This window comes from Thunnus thynnus, chromosome 2 (genome assembly GCF_963924715.1).
Source record: "Thunnus thynnus chromosome 2, fThuThy2.1, whole genome shotgun sequence".
NCBI lineage: Eukaryota > Metazoa > Chordata > Actinopteri > Scombriformes > Scombridae > Thunnus > Thunnus thynnus.
In genome coordinates this window covers 39,150,644-39,168,840 of record NC_089518.1, presented here as the reverse complement: position 1 = coordinate 39,168,840, position 18,197 = coordinate 39,150,644, and the positions used below count along the sequence as shown (strand labels likewise).

The window sequence follows — 18,197 nt, the reverse complement described above, 5'->3', positions numbered from 1 at the left end:
ACAGCAACAATTTTTTCCAGCAGTTTGGACATAAGAGGCAGCTTGGATATAAGCCTGTAATTCATTGGAAGGGTGGGGTCTAAATTTGTTTTTTTTCAGCAAAGGCTGAACTATAGCATATTTAAACTGGCTGGGGACAAAGCCAGTTGAAAGGGAGAGATTGATCATGGCTACAATAGTGGAGCCAACTGAATTAAAAACATTCAAAAACAAGGATGAGGGAAGAATGTCAAGGGGGCCAGAAGAAGGTTTAATTTTATGCAACAATTTAGAAACAGAAGAAAGTGGGCTTAGGATTGTGCAACAGGACATACTAATGGTATGTTGGTTTAATGATGGGGGAATATTTGATCTGATATCCACAAAACATTTGAGAAGATTCTCCACAACCTGAAGAAGGTGCAAGCCGACACGCATTGGTGTGGTTTTTAATGACTCTAGCCCACTGAAATAAAGGCCTTTTATTTTTCAAATCTACCTTGAGTGCTTGGACCTGGATTTTTTATACCAGTTTTTGGTCATAATTCTTCCGCTGTTCTTCATTTAAGAAGATTATTGCAATCAGTGTTAGAGAAAACAGGCACTTGTGGAGCGGTCGGAGAGATGATAGTGTTTACAGTCTCACAGAGAAAATCTCTTTCAGATGCAGCCGATGGACCTCTAGTTTGGTGGTTTTCCATAAGCACTCTGTCTTCCTACATTTCTGCCCTAAAATTGCAGATTGACTCATTAATCCAAGGTGAGGATTTGACAGACGATAATTGTAAAGATTTAAAATGAGCCTCTATGTCCAACACAGAGGAGAACTGTTCATTAAATAACTGGACCACAGTCTCCATATGATTACAGCTTAAATACACAATATGTAATTTCAGCCGCTAGGGGTCTCAATCAAAACAATAGCAAAAGACGGAGTGTGATGACGGTGTGAAGTAGCAAGGGATCATGGGAGTTGTTGTCTTTGTTGTTAAATAACCAGCTTCACCGGGATAGGATTACTCCTCTCCAGAACAAACGTACACGCAGATTAAAATCGTTAAAATACTAATTAAAGCTGTTTTACCTAAAAAAATCAGTGTTTCTCCGACGATGTACGGCGATCACCGGACGTCCAGTACGGGCTGTTAACCAAGCTGCTGCTAACGTTTGTCCAGTTTATTTCTCTGATAACTTAAGATCCAGACGTCCAATTACTAAAATCCTTCTTCCGGCTAAAAGATATAGTTAAAAACCACCTAAATTTATCATGAAAATGTGACTTAAAACTGAATAAAAGTCAATTTATAACAGTTTCTGTGGAACAACCACAACGTCGATGTATTATCTTGTATGTGTGTAAGTTACTCTTTGGTAGACGCCATTGTAGCGGACAAACACAGCACCGCCGTATGTATATATAATTATTAGTTGAGGCCCTGTGTCTTTATTATTTAGAAATGTGACCAATAATTTGATATTTAGATTGATTCATCCTATCTGAACTGTTTCTTTAAGATCGCTAGCATGCTACAGCTGTGGTGCGCTGCCAGAACATTTCGGATGGAACTCGTGCCCTACAATTATTGTTCCAAAGGTCGGCGAAGGGGATTATTAAACTATTTTGACAGTAATTGTTTGGGTCACAGAGCGTATGCATGTAAACTGGAGACAGAGAACATTACAGTACAAAAGACACGTGGAAAGGTCCAAGTGTTTTCAAGAGGTCAAATATGAGAAACAAATATGTAAAGTAAAAATGGCACTTTTGTCGTCAATTTATGATTTCTGTATTCTAAAGAAATAAAATCAAACTCTCTGTGCCATATTGAATTGCACAGCATCTTTTGCATCGTGTCGAATCACATCGTGTTGAATTAAATTGTGTCAAATCACACTGTATCATTGTCAGTTGCTTCATATGTATTTTTAATGTATTGGATCACTGGCAGTGACGGAGCTGCACGTCCCCAGAGAACATGCAAGTTTAGAAGACGAGGAGTGAAACCGAACTCTTTAAATTGGTCAGAAACATGAACTGTCCAATCAGGAGCAGCCAGGCAGGGCGAGGGTTGAGAAAGATCATGATCTTAGCTTAATACTGACAAAGGTCTGCAGTGACCAGAAGCATGAGACATGATGTGTTTATTAATATTTAACCAAAACCAGAGCCTTTCACTAACATTAACCAAAGTGCTTTTAATTACATGTAAACATAATTAATGTAGTGCTATCATCTGATCAACTCTTTGTATTTTGTCCAATACTTTGGTTTATGACCAAATTCCTGAAAAACTACTTACATTCCCATCAGCCTCAGCTGTAATTTGTGTTCAGTGCTAATTAGCAAATGAATCATATGGTTGCAAGACTCTTACTGTTACTCTGTTTACATATCCATTTTGTACTATATATGCTGTATTACTACAATATATGTTTTTGCTATATGCAACTGCACTATGACTTACAGGTGAAAACCAGGAAAATGACTCTTAGTAGATTTTAATGGATTTTTGTTCCTCTACTGCTGTGAAACAGGAAATAAACACAAGACAAAAAAATTTGAAGGCTGAAAACATAATTTATAGTTAAGATTAATTGTTGTTATATATTTTAATGTATAATAAAATCATATCATCATAATTCATAGTTGAAAATGTTTACTTTAGAAAACGTGAAAACCTTCTCTTATTAGAGAAGTTACATGTGAACAGTCACTGTGTCTGTTTGCTTGTGCAGCAGCGCCCTCATGAGGAGAAACCACTGAACTGCAACAGACTGAGTGCTGCTGACCTTTGACCTGGAAATCAGAGAGGAAAGAGCTGAATCACGAGCTGCTACAACCTTCAAGCACTGAGAAATATGAAGTCTAACAGGTTGGACTGGTACTGTACTTTACAATTTTGAGGTACTTGTACTTTACTTGAGTATTTCCATGTGATGCTACTTTCTACATTTCAGAGGGAAATATTGTACTTTCTACTCCACTACATTTATTTGACAGCTTTAGTTACTTTTCAGATGAAGATTTGACACAATGGATAATATAACAAGCTTTTAAAATACAACACATTGTTAAAGATGAAACCAGTGGTTTCCAACCTTTTTGTCTTTTGACGTCTTACAAAAAGCAGTGTGTAGTCGGGGTCACATTTCACATGTCTATGAGTTGTTAACAGCTCCACCAAATAGTGATTTTTCCCTCTAAACTTCTCACATGCTTTCATTTCAATAAATGTTCGAATGATCCAATATTTCAGCAAAAATCAAAGATTAGAGAAAAAGTCCAAAAACTGAACTTTGTTTTTTCTTCTTTCCTCTCCCATTAATCATCTCACCACCCCTCAGATTTATCTGCTGACCCTTTGGAGGGACCCGACCCCTAGGTTGGGAACCACTGGACTAAACTAGCTAACTGTATATAAAGTAGTGTAAACTAGCTCCACCTCCAGCAGCTACAACAGTAACACGCTGCTCTAACACTGATGCTTCACTATTAATAATCTAATGATGTCATATATAATAATATATCAGTCAGAGGGACCAAACCACTACTTTTACTGCAATACTTTAACTACATCAAGCTCATAATACTTATGTACTTTTACTGCAATACTTTAACTACATCAAGCTCATAATACTTATGTACTTTTACTGCAATACTTTAACTACATCAAGCTCATAATACTTATGTACTTTTACTGCAATACTTTAACTACATCAAGCTCATAATACTTATGTACTTTTATTGCAATACTTTAACTACATCAAGCTCATAATACTTATGTACTTTTACTGCAATACTTTAACTACATCAAGCTCATAATACTTATGTACTTTTACTGTAGTAGGATTTTTCATGCAGGACTTTTACTTGTAATGGAGTATTTTTACATTGTCGTATTGGTACTTTTACATAAGTAAAGTATCTGAGTACTTCTTCCACTGCTGTATTCATCACCATGCAGCAGGAGACAAACTGAGATACAATAGGATGAAGAAACATCAGATTTATGTTTTATATAAATGATTTCATGATGGCAGGAACATCAGATATAAATCAGAGATTTTCATCTAATGTGCAAATAAATTAAATCATCAGCTTTTCAGTTTGGAGCACGCAAAATCCAGAAAATCTTCTATAGTTATATATGAACTGTAGATATATATTATATATCAATATAGCAATTTATAAATTCATATATACACTCAACGAGCACTTTACTAGGAACACCAGTGTAATCTAATGCAATCCAACACAACAGCTCTGCCATAAATTCTACTTTTATGAAGTTTATAAATTTTCAGTTTTTGTTGACATTGTCAGAAAGATGATAATTCTTCTTTATATTATATTATATTGAAAAGTGTTCCTGATATTTTGCCCCCCTCATGTATGTTAATGGGGTGGACAGGGTTTACAGTCAGGAGTGATACAGGAGTGATTTCTACTGTTTCTAGCGGCTGTCAGTGGTTCTGTGTGTCATCCAGAGCTGCTTCAACATGAAGGTTAAACATACCAACATGTATGTGTCCATGTATTTAAAGAAGGTGAGCACACACGTTGTAAATGTCTTTACATTGTGTTCACTGTGGATGTCATGCAGCTGGATATTTATAGATCTGAACTGGATGAAACACACACAGCTGCTGTTGGGAAGAATTTTATACTTGAAACAAACACGTTTTATGACATTTGAAACAGCAAAACTTACAGAAACACAAGTGGTTTTTCTTTTTTTTCTTCTATCGTCCAATCAGAGCTGGTTTGTACATTTTATTATTATATATAGGCAAGGCAAGTTTATTTGTATAGGACATTTCAACAACAAGGCAATTCAAAGTGCTTTACATAGAGCATAAAAGGCATTAAAACAGAATATAAAAGCAACACAAGTAAAAAGACATATAAAAACAATTAAAAAGTGTTAAATTTGGAAATAAAAAAGAAGCTAAAAAGGGAGTAAGACAGATAAAACAATATAGATATCCAACTGACAATACATAAAGAGTAAATTGCTCTAATTTATGATTGATCATCTCAAACTAGTTTAGAATGGAATAAACTGGCGCCACCATGAGGTTGTTGTTTTTAGTGAAGTGTCTCAACAACTGCTGGATGGATCATCATTCAATTTGGTTCAAACATTCGTGGTCATCAGAGGACGAACCAATCAGCATCCACCACGCCTTCAGTCTGAAGTATCTTAAAGTTCCACTGACAGTCGCCAGCTGCTCCAACTGGGTCCCATTCATAAAGCCTCAACTGCTCTCAGAAATATTAAGTCAATGAGTCATTATACTACTACTACTACTACTACTACTACTACTACTACTACTATTAAAACTACTACTACTACTACTACTACTACTACTACTACTACTACTACTATTAAAACTACTACTACTACTACTACTAATAATAATAATAATAATAACTTTATTATTATGGTCTCAATCTCTAAATTCACACTCTATAAGTGTGCTGGTGGTCATTTTGGAAATTATTGCTCTGTTAATAAGATTTGAATAGTATGATGTGTGGGCGTTGATTGACAGCTGTGATTGACAGTTGGCTCGGCTCCGGGACTCACACTGCAGTCGCAGCAGGAACAGGAGGGAAGTTGAACTTCCAGATGTGGTTCGTGGGCTGGTTGGGTCACAGAAGAGACCGCACACAAAACATGATGATGTTTATCTCAGCTGGTGTTGATGCAGGAAAAGAAAAAATGGCCAAACTTCAACAAAATATGGTTTATGAACATCTAGTTTACATTCAGAGCGCATGAAGATCCCAGTAAAGGTTTTGTAATGGACCCCTGATGCTGTTGACTCATCAGAAATATCATAAAATAATAAATCTTTAATCTTTATTAATTATAATCATTGCGGTGTGTTCAGCCCATATCAATAACTACACAGGCTGATGTGAGATTCAGAAATGAGACTAAAAATCATGTTCAAGTTATGTTAAATGCTTTAATGATCCCATGATGTGAAGTTTGCAAAACTTATTCAATTATTCACTATCTTCTGAATATTCATACGCACATCATTTTATGCAAGAAACAAAACATTTGTGAGAGTTTTTAGCTAAAGCTTGTTGTGTGTGTTAAAGTTAACCTGATGATGTGTTGGTGCTTTATTTACCTAAACTGGGTCAAATTTGAAACCAGTGATTCTTAGTGTGTAACATATTAACACCTGCCAAACATCAGCATGTTGATATTATAATAGTGAGCGTGTTAACGTGGCTGTGGACTCTTTTATTCAATCATCATTATCTGATCAAGTTTTGCATGAAAAAGAAGAATGATGTCATCAATCCAAATAAATTCCCATCTGTGAGTAGGCGTCATGTGACACACAGCAGGAATCAGATCTCTGCTGGTAAAAATAGTATGTTGTGTCACACGCACACACACACACACACACACACACACACACACACACACACACACAGTGTCCAGTCTCAGTAAACAAGCTGGTGAACGTGAACAGACAGCAGGACGTTAGCAGAGACACTCAGGTAAGATCACATATGGATATTTGTTGTTGTTGGACTGGATTCGCATGTTAACAGTCAGACATCATACATACAGGGACAGAAAAACTGGAACATGAAATATGACTTTAACTTTACAAAAAAAAGTTGTTTCATAAACAGCAAGAAGATGTTTGTGTTTCAGTCAACAGATAAACAGTAAGAGAGGATTTATAGGAGTTCTTCCATCCTTCAGTATCGTCGTCATATCAAACATGCTAACACGTCAATATGTACATCATAACATATTACAATTTACCAGCTGTGGAAGAAGTATTCAGATCATTTACTGCAGTAAAAGTACCACTAAAATGTAAAATACTCCATTACAAGTAAATGTCCTGCATGAAAAATCCTCCTACAGTAAAAGTACATAAGTATTATGAGCTTGATGTAGTTAAAGTATTGCAGTAAAAGTAGTGGTTTGGTTCCTCTGACTGATATATTATTATATATGACATCATTAGAGCAGCATGTTGCTGTTGTAGCTGCTGGAGGACATCAGACTTATTAGAGGGTCTGAATTTAGAGATTGAGACCATGATGACTCATTGAAAACAATGATTGACTCGATATTTCTGGAGAGAAGTTGAGGCTTTTTGAACAGGAGTCAGTCTGTCAGCTCTTTAAGATACTTCTGACTCGAGACGTCGGAGCTGCTGGTTGGGCAGGACAGGTTGAATGAAAAGGGGCTTTAATAAATAAATGTTCAAAAACAGGGATACAGGTGGGCAACAGGCAAACGGGTCCGGGGAGGAAGACAGGCAGGCAGGTCAAAAGCACAGGTAGCAGGATAAATATAAGTAGAGGAGCTGATACAAGAAAGAAAGAGGACAACATGATAAACCGGCAGAGGACAGTGAAAGTGGGCAGGTTTATCTATAAACTGGGTGATTAGGCAGAATGAGAGGTAGGTTGGTGGAGGAATCAGGACCAGGCAGCTAAACAGGTTCCTCCCTCCATCAACTGTAAAAATGATATATGCAATTACAGTGAAATGTACTTGTATACATATTACCTGAAAAAAATCTTTGCGGAAAAATTACAACAATGAGACGTGATAACTTCGTTTTATTCATTTTGGATCAATTTTATAATCCATTACAATTATTATGTCCCAAGAAATCAAACTAAACTCTGTGTTCTTCTTCTTCTTGTTGCTGAAGATCGTTCTTTATGACTCTGTCTGGATGTTTGGGCTCGTTGTCAGGCTCCCTGATGGTGCTCTAGCAAACGTTAACAGTTGCTGTGGTGGTTTCATATTTTACTGTTGTGCTGACCAGCATCCTGTTTCCTCCTGTTTGTCTTCTGAGTAAAATAACTGTGAGCTAAACACTCATACGTGCTGTAAACTGAGAATATCTTATGATAATATTCTATAATAATGTTCCCTTATTTCTAGCTTTCTAGCATTCAAACACATTTTCATATTTTTGAGCGTGAACTTTGCTCTGATGTTGGCAGACGCGTCAGAACGTGAGTGACGTCGACAGCCTCCAGCAGCGGTCGTGTTTGTCATTTTAATGTCATGCTGAGTGATGAGTCTCACTGCTGCATTTAGGTCAGAGAGACGCTCAGACACCAAATACACCTGGAGACCAGAGACAAGTCTGAGCTCCAGTCTGCAGATCTGCCTCCTCGTTAATTCACCTCAAGTTCATATGAGCAGTTCAGCAAACTCAACTGTGGAGATCATCCAGTTACACATGACTAACGATCGATATACATATTAATTTAGATGTAAACCAGATGAAAGCACTTGCACATAAACCCTGGAACAACCATCAGAACCAGGACAAACAAACAAACCGAACAGAAACCAACTAATAAATTTACTATTTTTTCGTGATTTTCATGCAATTGTTATTAGTTTTGATTAGTATCCTCAGATAACGATGTCATTATCTCATTATCTCGACACTTGAAATGATAAACTTGAGATCTTGATTGTGGGGAACACCTCTACTGTGGAAGCTTTTTCATTTCTTGTTTATATATTTTTTCATGTCTTGTAAATGGATGGATGTATGGAAGCTTTTTCATGTCAGATACAGCAATGAATCATCACATATAACGATTTAAACTCCTCAGGTATTTTGTGGCTGTTCATTGTTTGACCTGTTTATTTATAACGGCTTTTCATTGATTGTAAAGAGTATTTGTTAATTGATCTTTGGCTTTTTCATTATTATAATCTTAGAAAGGATGTTAAAACTAAGACAAACTGTGTCAAATTTTAACACATCAATGAGTTAATTTGGACATAAAATAGGTTCCAGTGTTAATGATATTAACAGTCAAAATGTGTAAAAATGTCCTTTGCTATACACACTGAGTTAAAAACTAAACCTTACAACAAACACAATATGTTTACATGTACACTCAGCGAGCACTTTATTAGGAACACTTGTGCAACCCAACACATATAGCTCTGCTATAAAATCTACTTTTATGAAGCTTATACATTTTCGGTTTTTGTTGACATTGTCAGAAAGGTGATAACTCTACTTTTTGTTTATGATTGAGAAATGTTCTTAATATTATAGTCCTAATATTAGATTTATATAAGGTCCATCCTGATAATTTGTCCACCCCAAGGGGGGCAAACCAGTACACCACCACCACTCACTATGACCTCTAAACATAAAGTAGAATTATCACCTTTCTGACAATGTCAACAAAAACTTTAAAAAATACAGTAAAAAAAAAATGTATACGCTTTTTAAAAGTCTGGGAGGAAATAACTGACAGCACAGCTCGTATTAACAAATACAAACATGTTCATGTTAAATATCCTCAGGGTGCCAGAGGGGATGGTGGGGACCCCCCCCCCCCCCCCCCCCCCCTCCTCTGATCTATATATCCCTGCCTCTGCTGAGTTATTTTTATCCCAAATTTATCCCCCTCACAGTGATTTATGCTGCTTCACACATAGACCATATGAAATATCTAAAATAAAAATAGGCTATTTAAAATGAAGTGCTGCAACGTGAGAACAGTCATTAGTGCAAACAACAGTGAAATGGATTTTCACTGTCAGCACTCACGATCATGTGACAATGTGAGTAACAGATGGGCGACATGCTGCGGATGACCCCTCCACAGGAAAACATAAAAAGAAGACAAGAAGTCCATCATCAAAGCAGACAAAAGGGCATATACTATAGCCTATTTATCTTTATGATGTGCTATTGCAGATTGTGATTATTTTCTATTCAATATTAGTATATTATTATAGAGCTGAATTAAATAATGACTTGCAAGAATGACATCAAGTGTTCTGGCACGTCTGGCTGAGTATCCATAGTACTGAAAAGAGCATTTAACCTTTTGTTATGTTGTATATGATCAAATCTCCTGGCCTGGTTGAATCAAATGGCCTAATAGGCCCCATAGTTTGGTTGGAGTTTAGTCATGTATCTGTTGTTGTCGTTGTTGTTGTTGTTGTTGTTGTTCTGCTTCTCTGTGTCCCCCCTCCCCCCCTCCCCACCCCCCCACCCTCTTCTCTCTCTCTCTCAACCCAACCGGTCAAAGCAGATGGCCGCCCACCAAGAGCCGGGTTCTGCTTGAGGTTTCTTCCCGTTAAAGGGGAGTTTTTCCTTACCACTGTCGCCAAGTGCTGCTCATGGGGGGAATTGTTGGGTCTCTGTAAATTTAAGAGTATGGTCTTGACCCGCTCCATGTAAAAGTGCCCTCAGATGACTTTTGTTGTAATTTGGCACTAAATAAATAAAATTGAATTGAATTGAAAAAAATTGAATAGTCTGTATAGGCCCACCGTGGTTCTGATTTATTTTCATGAATAAAAATGTTTCAATGAATATTAGTTATCTTGTTATTAAGACATAAACAGTTTTGCGATTACAAGATGTTATAATGGTTGAAATGGTCTTCTATTGATGATCCACTCCTCCTCCTCCTCCCCCTCCTCCTCCTCCTCCTCTTCCTCCTCTTCCTCTCTCCAGCAGCAGAGATGGTTTTGGAGAGGAAGATGGACGTCCCGGTCTACGATCTCTCTCTGATCCGAGGGATCTGGGAGGTCCGGGTGAAGAAATACAGACAGAGACAGAAGAAGGAGCAGGAGAGGAAAGAGCAGAGCGCTCTCGCCAAGTAAGACGATGACACCATCAACCTACTGCACTGATTGACGGCTGTCAAAGTGAAATGTCGCAACTCTGTAAATTTTACCACAGCAATTTTAAAATTTCAACACAGCTTAAAGGGCAACTTTCTGGTGATTCATTTTTGCCTTAAAGAGAAGCTTAAACTGTCTTGTCTCATCTGGCAGTGAGCAGCACAAGTAATTAAAGTTCATTCAGTGTCTTTTGAGGACAAATTACCTATCCTAGTAATATGAATATTAAATAGTTTAGTAATTTTTTTATGGCAAAAACTTAATTTTTGCAAAATTCCCATATTAAATCTTCTCCCAAGACTTGCTTTAAGACATTCATATAAAAACACTCTGCTTCCAATAATAATTTGCATGTTTTTTCCTCAAAAAAGTTCAATTACCTTGTTAAAAATTCTTAAAATTATATCTACTCCTTCTTCCTCATTGGAAAATCCAGAATCTATGAAAATATGACTAATATACAGGTGTATTGTTGTGTATCTGTAGTTGCTGATGATGTTTTATTGTGAGTATGAATATGGAAATATTTTTAGTTTCACAAGTTGAACTGCTGGACACCAGATGTTTCCTCCATCATAGTGAAGTCCATTCTCAGTGTTTGTGCACTGGAATCTTAGAATTTCCACATCACACTTGTGTAAGTTGCATACTGGTCCACGATTGGCTCCATCTGGTTGTGATGTCACAAATCCTGAAGGTACATCCAGGGGTTAAATTGAGATTTAAGGTGAGCTCAGAGAAACTTTTAAAACAAACTCTGCACATTAATCTTTCTGCACAGAGAAGAAAACAACAAGAAGAAAAACACAAACATGAGTAGAGGGCAGCTAAAACATTTGTTTTGCTGTTGGTAAAAGTTCCTCTCAGACGATCAGCAGTGCATCAGCTCTGACACTGTGGCATAGAAAAACTGAACGTCTTTAACCTCACACACAGCTGAGTGTTGTTAGTCATAAACTGTGAGTCAGGGCTGATTTTAGTAATATGAACATAGACGACTATTTATAACGCAATATCAGTGTTGTGGTAGAACAGTGACAGCAAGTTGGCATTTGGTTTGCAGGGAGCAGAAAGGTCACGAGTTTGGATAATGAACAGGAACTTCCAGTCAGCTGGAGGTGAAATCTGATATGACATCAATGTGATGCTGAAGACATGCAATTAACGTGTCTGCCTGTCTGTTCGTCTGTCTATAGGATCGATCAGCAGTGGCAGTATCGTATCTACTGTAAGAAACTGAAAGCCAGTGAACTGAATCTGCTGCATAATTACCTGGAGAGATCTACACTGACGCATATACAGCCATATACAGGTAAATACTGCTATATTTGCTGATGATTCGTTGTTGTGTGTATGTATTTGCTGATGATGTGCTGTTGTGTATCTGTATTTGCTGATGATGCATTGTTGTGTATCTGTGTTTGCTAATGATATGCTGTTGTGTATCTGTGCTTGTTGATGATGTGCTGTTGTGTTTCTGTATTTGCTGATGATGTGCTGTTGTGTATCTGTATTTGTTGATGATGTGCTGTTGTGTTTCTGTATTTGCTGATGATGTGTATTTGTTTATGTTATTGTTAGATCTGTCAGAGGCAGAGCAGATACAGAAAGATCAGATACACCAACAGGATCAGAAGGATCCAGATCAGAGCAAGCTTATCTTCCAGCTGAATGGAGAACAATGGACGGTAAGCTAACAGGTTCAGCTAACAGCTAATAGCTCTTTCTTCTAGATAAAAATGACTGAAGATGTTTCATCAGCTCTCTGTTAACTGCCTGTTTGGCAGAGATTTACACAATGTTCGTCTGTAAGAAAATAAATGATAATAAATGAATATTCTTGCAGGATTTCCCCAAGGAGCTGCAATGGATGACCTACCTGAAGGAGTGGCACGTCACAGAGACAAAGATCTGCAAGCTGCCTGACTACACGGCTCTGTTCACCCAGCTCACTGTGCTCGAAATTCCCAAAAATGCCATCGCAGAGCTGCCACCTGAGATCGGTGAGGATTAAACATAGATTTGATTCTCAGCCTACCTGAGGAAACCTGATAGGTTTAAGCCGCTCGAATTCAGTGTATCTTAACTCCCTCTGACATATTTAACTTATTTTTTCAGTTTACCATTGTTTCCTCAATCAGCGTGTGTGCCACAACAAGCAAACAACAGTCTCCTCTGCCTGCAGGTAAACTGACCGGGCTGAGGGATTTGAACGTCAGCTACAACCGTCTGTCCAGAGTTCCTCCAGAACTTGGAAACTGTGAAAATCTAGAGAAACTCCTACTCGCAGGAAACCACAACCTGTCGGAGCTGCCCTTTGAGGTGAACTGGAGAAAAAGAAACGATGAATGAATAAAAACTAAACAGAAACTAGTTTAGTCACCTGGCACTTTTAACTTTAGAGACAGTGAATGATTAACTCAAGATGATTTAATTTTTGTGACTGACTCTTCATTTGTTGAAGTTTGGTAGTTTCAAAAAGTTTTAGGTAATTAAACATGACTTAAAAACAAAACTCATTTGTTCCTTCAACACAACTCCTGATTTTAACAGTAATCTATAATGTGCCTCATTTTGTTGATCAGTGTTTATTCTGTCAGAGTAGGGGGTCAGTTTTGGTTTTTGCTGTCATGATGTCACCATGTTGATGATGTCATACTGTGCTGTCTGGCTGCAGCTTAGCGATCTGAAGAAGTTGGTTCACCTGGACATAGCGGAAAACAAGTTTGTGTCGATCCCCATCTGTGCTCTGAGGATGCACAACCTGCAGCTGCTGGACCTGAGCCACAACAGTCTGACCGACCTGCCACAAGACATGGACAGGTAACTGATGACGTCATCTCTACTTGTAATCTGATTCCAATCGGACTGATCTGCTGCATTGATGGGTAACTGATTAGTGAGGTAGTGTAATAGAACTGATATTCACGTCAGATATATTAGAACACTACAGGTTCTACAAAAATGCTGAAAATCAATAGTAAGATCAATAAGTGTACACATAAATTAAAAATATTTGTGTCTCTCTGTCAGATTGGAGAACTTGGTCACTCTGTTCGTCCATAAGAACAACCTGTCGTACCTTCCTCAATCTCTCAGCGACATCCCCACACTCAAGATGGTCGTTGTCAGCGGTGACGAGCTCAGGTGCATCCCGACCAGACTGTGCAGCGGCCCCGACATCAAGTACGCAAACTACACTGTCACAGGAACTCTTACAGAATCTGAGAAACTGAGTGTTGCATCAGGGACAAACAGCTAAAAACACTAAAACTATTAAAGGGAAGGTTTATGACAAAAATGATGTATCACAACATTAAAACATCCATTAATGTTAGAAATGGTGTTTTAAGTCAATGAAGGGGGAGCGATTATGTTTTTCATAGAGTTTAGTGTTACAAGTCCTGCAGTAAAAATCCTACTGCAGTAGAAGCACACAAGTATTATGAGCTTGATGTATCAGTGTTAGAGCAGCATGTTACTGTTGTAGCTGCTGGATTAGTCCAGTGGTTCCCAACCTAGGGGTCGGGGCCCTCCAAAGGGTCAGCAGATAAATCTGAGGGGTGGTGAGATGATTAATGGGAGAGGAAAGAAGAAAAAACAAAGTTCTGATACACAAATCTGTTTTCAGTGTTTGGACTTTTTCTCTAATCTTTGATTTTTTTTATTGTTGAGTTTTACCTCTTTTTGTCCAAACCAGACACAGACTTTTTGTCAAAGGTTGTGAACAACTGGTTTAATGTGTTGTATTAATGTATGTTTTACAACAAATCTTAATCTGAAAAATAACAACTATAGCTGTCAAATAAATGTAGGGAAGTAAAAAGAATTTTTTAAATCTCTAAAATCTAATGGAGTTTAGGTATAAAGCAGCATGAAATTACTGCTTTACTCAATTATTTACTCAAGTAAAGTAAAAGTACCTCACAATTGTATGTAGTTACTTTCCACCACTGGTGGTAGCATGTAAGAACGTAAGTGTAAAGGACCCAGAATGGAACCTTGTGGAACAGCACATTAAACCTTTGTTCATTAATTGAGACAAAAAGTTTTCTAAACTAACAATAATTAAAGATACAAACGTTGGTTTTGTCAGACTGTTCTCGGTTTCATCATGTCAATAAATTTAGCACAGATCAGAGACGTATATGGATTTAAGTTAAGACCCAAAGCTCAGGTGGTCTCAGGTAAAGTGTAGATAGAAACTCTCTCTAATGTTCCCCGGCAGGTTTATCCGATTATATGACAACGATACGAGTAAAGAGAAGAAGAAGAAGAAGGAAGAAGAGGAGAAGAAGAAGAAAGAGAAGAACGAGAGGAGGAAGTGGAAAGAGCAGAAGGAGGAGGAGGTGAAGAAGGACAGCAGAGAGAAAGAGTTCATCCATGCGTACATCGCAACGCTGAAGGACAGAGGTGAGACTCAGGAACAAAAAGTTGTTTTCTGTGTGATAAAAAGTAATTGTTGTCTTACTTTTAAATATTAAAATGTGGAACTTCTAAAAAGCAAGTGTTCTAGTAGGGCCAATTTGTCCTAGAGTATGGACAGTAAACTCCAGGAACACGCTTCATTTTTTGGTTTATGTTTATTTGTGTGGTGATGGAAAATAATTATAATAAGAGAAAACTCATAGGCACATGCATCCCTGTAACTGCAGCACTCTCTACAGATGTTGCACCAATGAAATTATAGTGCCGACATCATCAGTTTGTAAGAAAACACTCACACAACATGGAGAAAAATAATGTAGAGGGTGTTATCACTGCAGCAAAATAAATAAAATTTATATTAAAATTAATAATTTCATGTATTAGAAGCCCATATGTAGAAAATACATTTATATGACTTTGAAATACTGATTTTCAGCTTAAACTAATTCCTTCTGTAGCAGGAAACTAATTAATAAACAAACTAATATTTACATTTAGAAAGGTAAAAAGTTAAAGGTAAAATGTTTGTGCTGTTGGGAATGAAACGATGTACGATGATGATGCAGTAAATGATCCAGATGAACTTGTTTGTCTGACAACAGAATCCGTCCCCTACTCCACCACAAAGGTTTCCATATCCTGCCTGCTGTGAGGAGGAGGATGAAGATGAAGGTTAAGCTGAAAGTCTGTTGCTATGTGAGTGAATGAAAGATGTTGATGCTACAAAAAAATGTTATAGCACTTTTCAAAGCAGCACCAAGAAACACAAAAAACAGCCGGAAAACTACAAAAAAGGTCACTTAGAAAACACAAGCCTGTTCTTAACTTTGACTCTTGAGTGCTGCGATGTTTGATGTGAATTTGTTTTATGTTTCAGATCAGTGTTTTTCAGCTTAAATGTGAATGAAATTCAAAACTGTACAGAGAAATGTTCCAGTCGCTGTGTATGGAAGACTGGTTCTGCCAGGAAAAAGTTAGGAATTGTAAAAATAAACATACTCATCATGAGCCAAAATTATGAGGTACACCATCAAAAAATATGAGCTTCTAAGTAAAAATTATGTGATCAGTTAAAATTTTGACTTAGCAAGCTGAAATGATTAAATGACTGAATTAATTTAAATGAATCAAGAATTATGTCATCATTTTGAAATGCCATGAGTATTTTTCATTTAATTTTTGTCCAAGAGCATAGATTTGGTTTCATCTTTGGTAGGGACAATTCATTTAATAAGAGGTGTTCTCTGATGTTAACTAGAGATTTTACATTTTATTTTATTGACGTACGGTAAATACGAGACAAAAATGAAAATTTAAAATTGACTTATGATTTATTTGCAGAATAACTACTATAAGAAAATAAATGTTAAATGATTTGTAATATGCCGCCCCTTTAAATCAATTATCTGCTGTCAGACATCTTCAAACCTCTTTGCTTCTTTCAGTTGGTTGATTTATATCTTTCAATCATCTCGACATCTTCTACTTGTATTATTTTTTATTCAACTCTTGAACTTATGGGTCGATCTCTCACTACGATATCAGAACTATATAAACATTTCTCCTAATAATAATAATAATAATAATAATTCTTTAAAAACAACCTGAAGTCTCAACCTCCAGTAATAACATTCTTTAATTAAACATCATGTCTGTTAACTAACAACACCTGAAATTTAAATATGACGTTAGTTTTGTCCAGTGTACACATTTTCAACACTGTCATGTTTAGAACATTTAAACTGTAAATACAAAAAGCATTAGATTCATTCATCACTGACGCTACTACTGCGGGGCTGCTGCGGAGTTGAGGGTTGCCAGATAATCAAGTCGAGTATCCCCCATATCCTGCTCTCTCACTCTTTATCATAATAACCCATTTTTTGCAGAAAACAGGGCAAGATCGCTTGAGATCAGTAAAATCATTGGTAGTGATATTTCCCTATCATCCATACCCAAATCTACGCCATGTTTTCGTCATTCCTAATATTTCTTTTTTTTTTTTTTCCTGGCAGGAATGAGCTTCCGTACATTAAGCTATGTTTGAATGAATGATAAATGCATGTTTGAAAGACTGATGATCACAGTAAATAATTTATTTATTGAATTCCTGCTTTTTCTTTTGATTCTTTGAGTTGATGTCAAATAAATTTTTGCTTTTCAAAATTGACTTCTCTCATTCCAAAATTAGATTTCTAACATTTGAATATTGTGTCACCAGCTCAGACACTGACGTTCACAAACGGTTATGTATTAAACATTTAATAATTTAATATTTTATAAATATTCCTCTTCGATCAGGTATTTGAGAAAACACTCAGGATGATACAAGTCCAGGCTGATTTATTCAACTTATTTTGATTTCTCTGTGGTCTCTGCTGTGACGGTGATGATTCTTTTTTTTTTTAATGTTTTTGTTTTACAGACATTTGGATAAACTGGGTTTTATGGTTGAAGGTGTGAATGTTGTGACCAAACAGAGAAACAAGGCTGAAAGATTCTTCAACAGGAGCATGTCTCAATGTGATTAATTACAGTTTAGTAAAAATATACAGTATATATATATATTTATCTATTAGACACAAAATTTGTGTATTTGTAAATTTTCTGTTTGTTAAAGTTTTTTGAGTTGAAACTACAAATTTAGTTACAACTGTCAAAATAGAGCAACTGATACGATTTATTTTTTAAAAAACATATTATGGATTTCTGTATAAAGTATAATAAATAAATTCCTACTAGTCAAAACTTATTTAGTGATTTTATCTCCTGGTTTTGCCTGTTTCTGTCTCTTTACTTTTATATTTTTATTTGTTGTGACTGATTTCTACTGAAACAGCATCAGGATGTTTCTGTGTGAAGCTTTGATTTAGAAAAGGTGTGTTTGTTTTTGTCTCTGATATATATTTTCATTTTAATAAATGTTTTTTTTGTGAAAAATAAAGTATTTTTGTTCACACTGTCTGACTCTGATTATTAGATTATGTATTATCTCCAGCGGTTTATTGCATTATTGAATAATGTACGCTCTGATGAAGGTCTGATAGAAGATTTTCTAAGTCATGGCTGAATCATTCTAAGGTAACGAAAAGATTCTTATTTTCAGGTGATTAT

The 18,197-nt window shown here is 36.5% G+C and overlaps 1 protein-coding gene across 2 annotated transcripts; it reads left to right on the top strand.

The window, feature by feature from the left end:
- The first annotated feature begins 6,372 nt into the window (after nt 1-6,372).
- On the top strand, nt 6,373-18,040 carry lrrc2 (leucine rich repeat containing 2). 2 transcript variants are annotated; one of them, XM_067573968.1, is made up of 10 exons: nt 6,373-6,505; nt 10,486-10,630; nt 11,852-11,967; nt 12,237-12,343; nt 12,502-12,658; nt 12,841-12,977; nt 13,333-13,478; nt 13,689-13,841; nt 14,884-15,068; nt 15,686-18,040. In XM_067573968.1, the coding sequence occupies exons 2-10, from the start codon at nt 10,494-10,496 to the stop codon at nt 15,733-15,735; spliced, it is 1,188 nt and encodes a 395-aa protein (XP_067430069.1). In that variant the 5' UTR covers nt 6,373-6,505; nt 10,486-10,493; the 3' UTR covers nt 15,736-18,040. The 2 variants fall into 2 exon arrangements, with proteins under 2 accessions (XP_067430069.1, XP_067430077.1); XM_067573976.1 differs by having other exon boundaries at nt 6,438-6,505; nt 10,489-10,630.
- The last annotated feature ends 157 nt before the right edge of the window (nt 18,041-18,197 follow it).

What these genes read in the sequence shown, in the direction of transcription:
- lrrc2 (XM_067573968.1), top strand. Translation starts at nt 10,494, where the DNA reads ATGGTTTTGGAGAGGAAGATGGACGTCCCGGTCTACGATCTCTCTCTG. An exon ending in AGAGCTGCCACCTGAGATCG is followed by an intron (nt 12,659 to 12,840) that starts GTGAGGATTAAA and finishes CTCTGCCTGCAG; the next exon opens with GTAAACTGACCGGGCTGAGG. An exon ending in TGTCGGAGCTGCCCTTTGAG is followed by an intron (nt 12,978 to 13,332) that starts GTGAACTGGAGA and finishes GTCTGGCTGCAG; the next exon opens with CTTAGCGATCTGAAGAAGTT.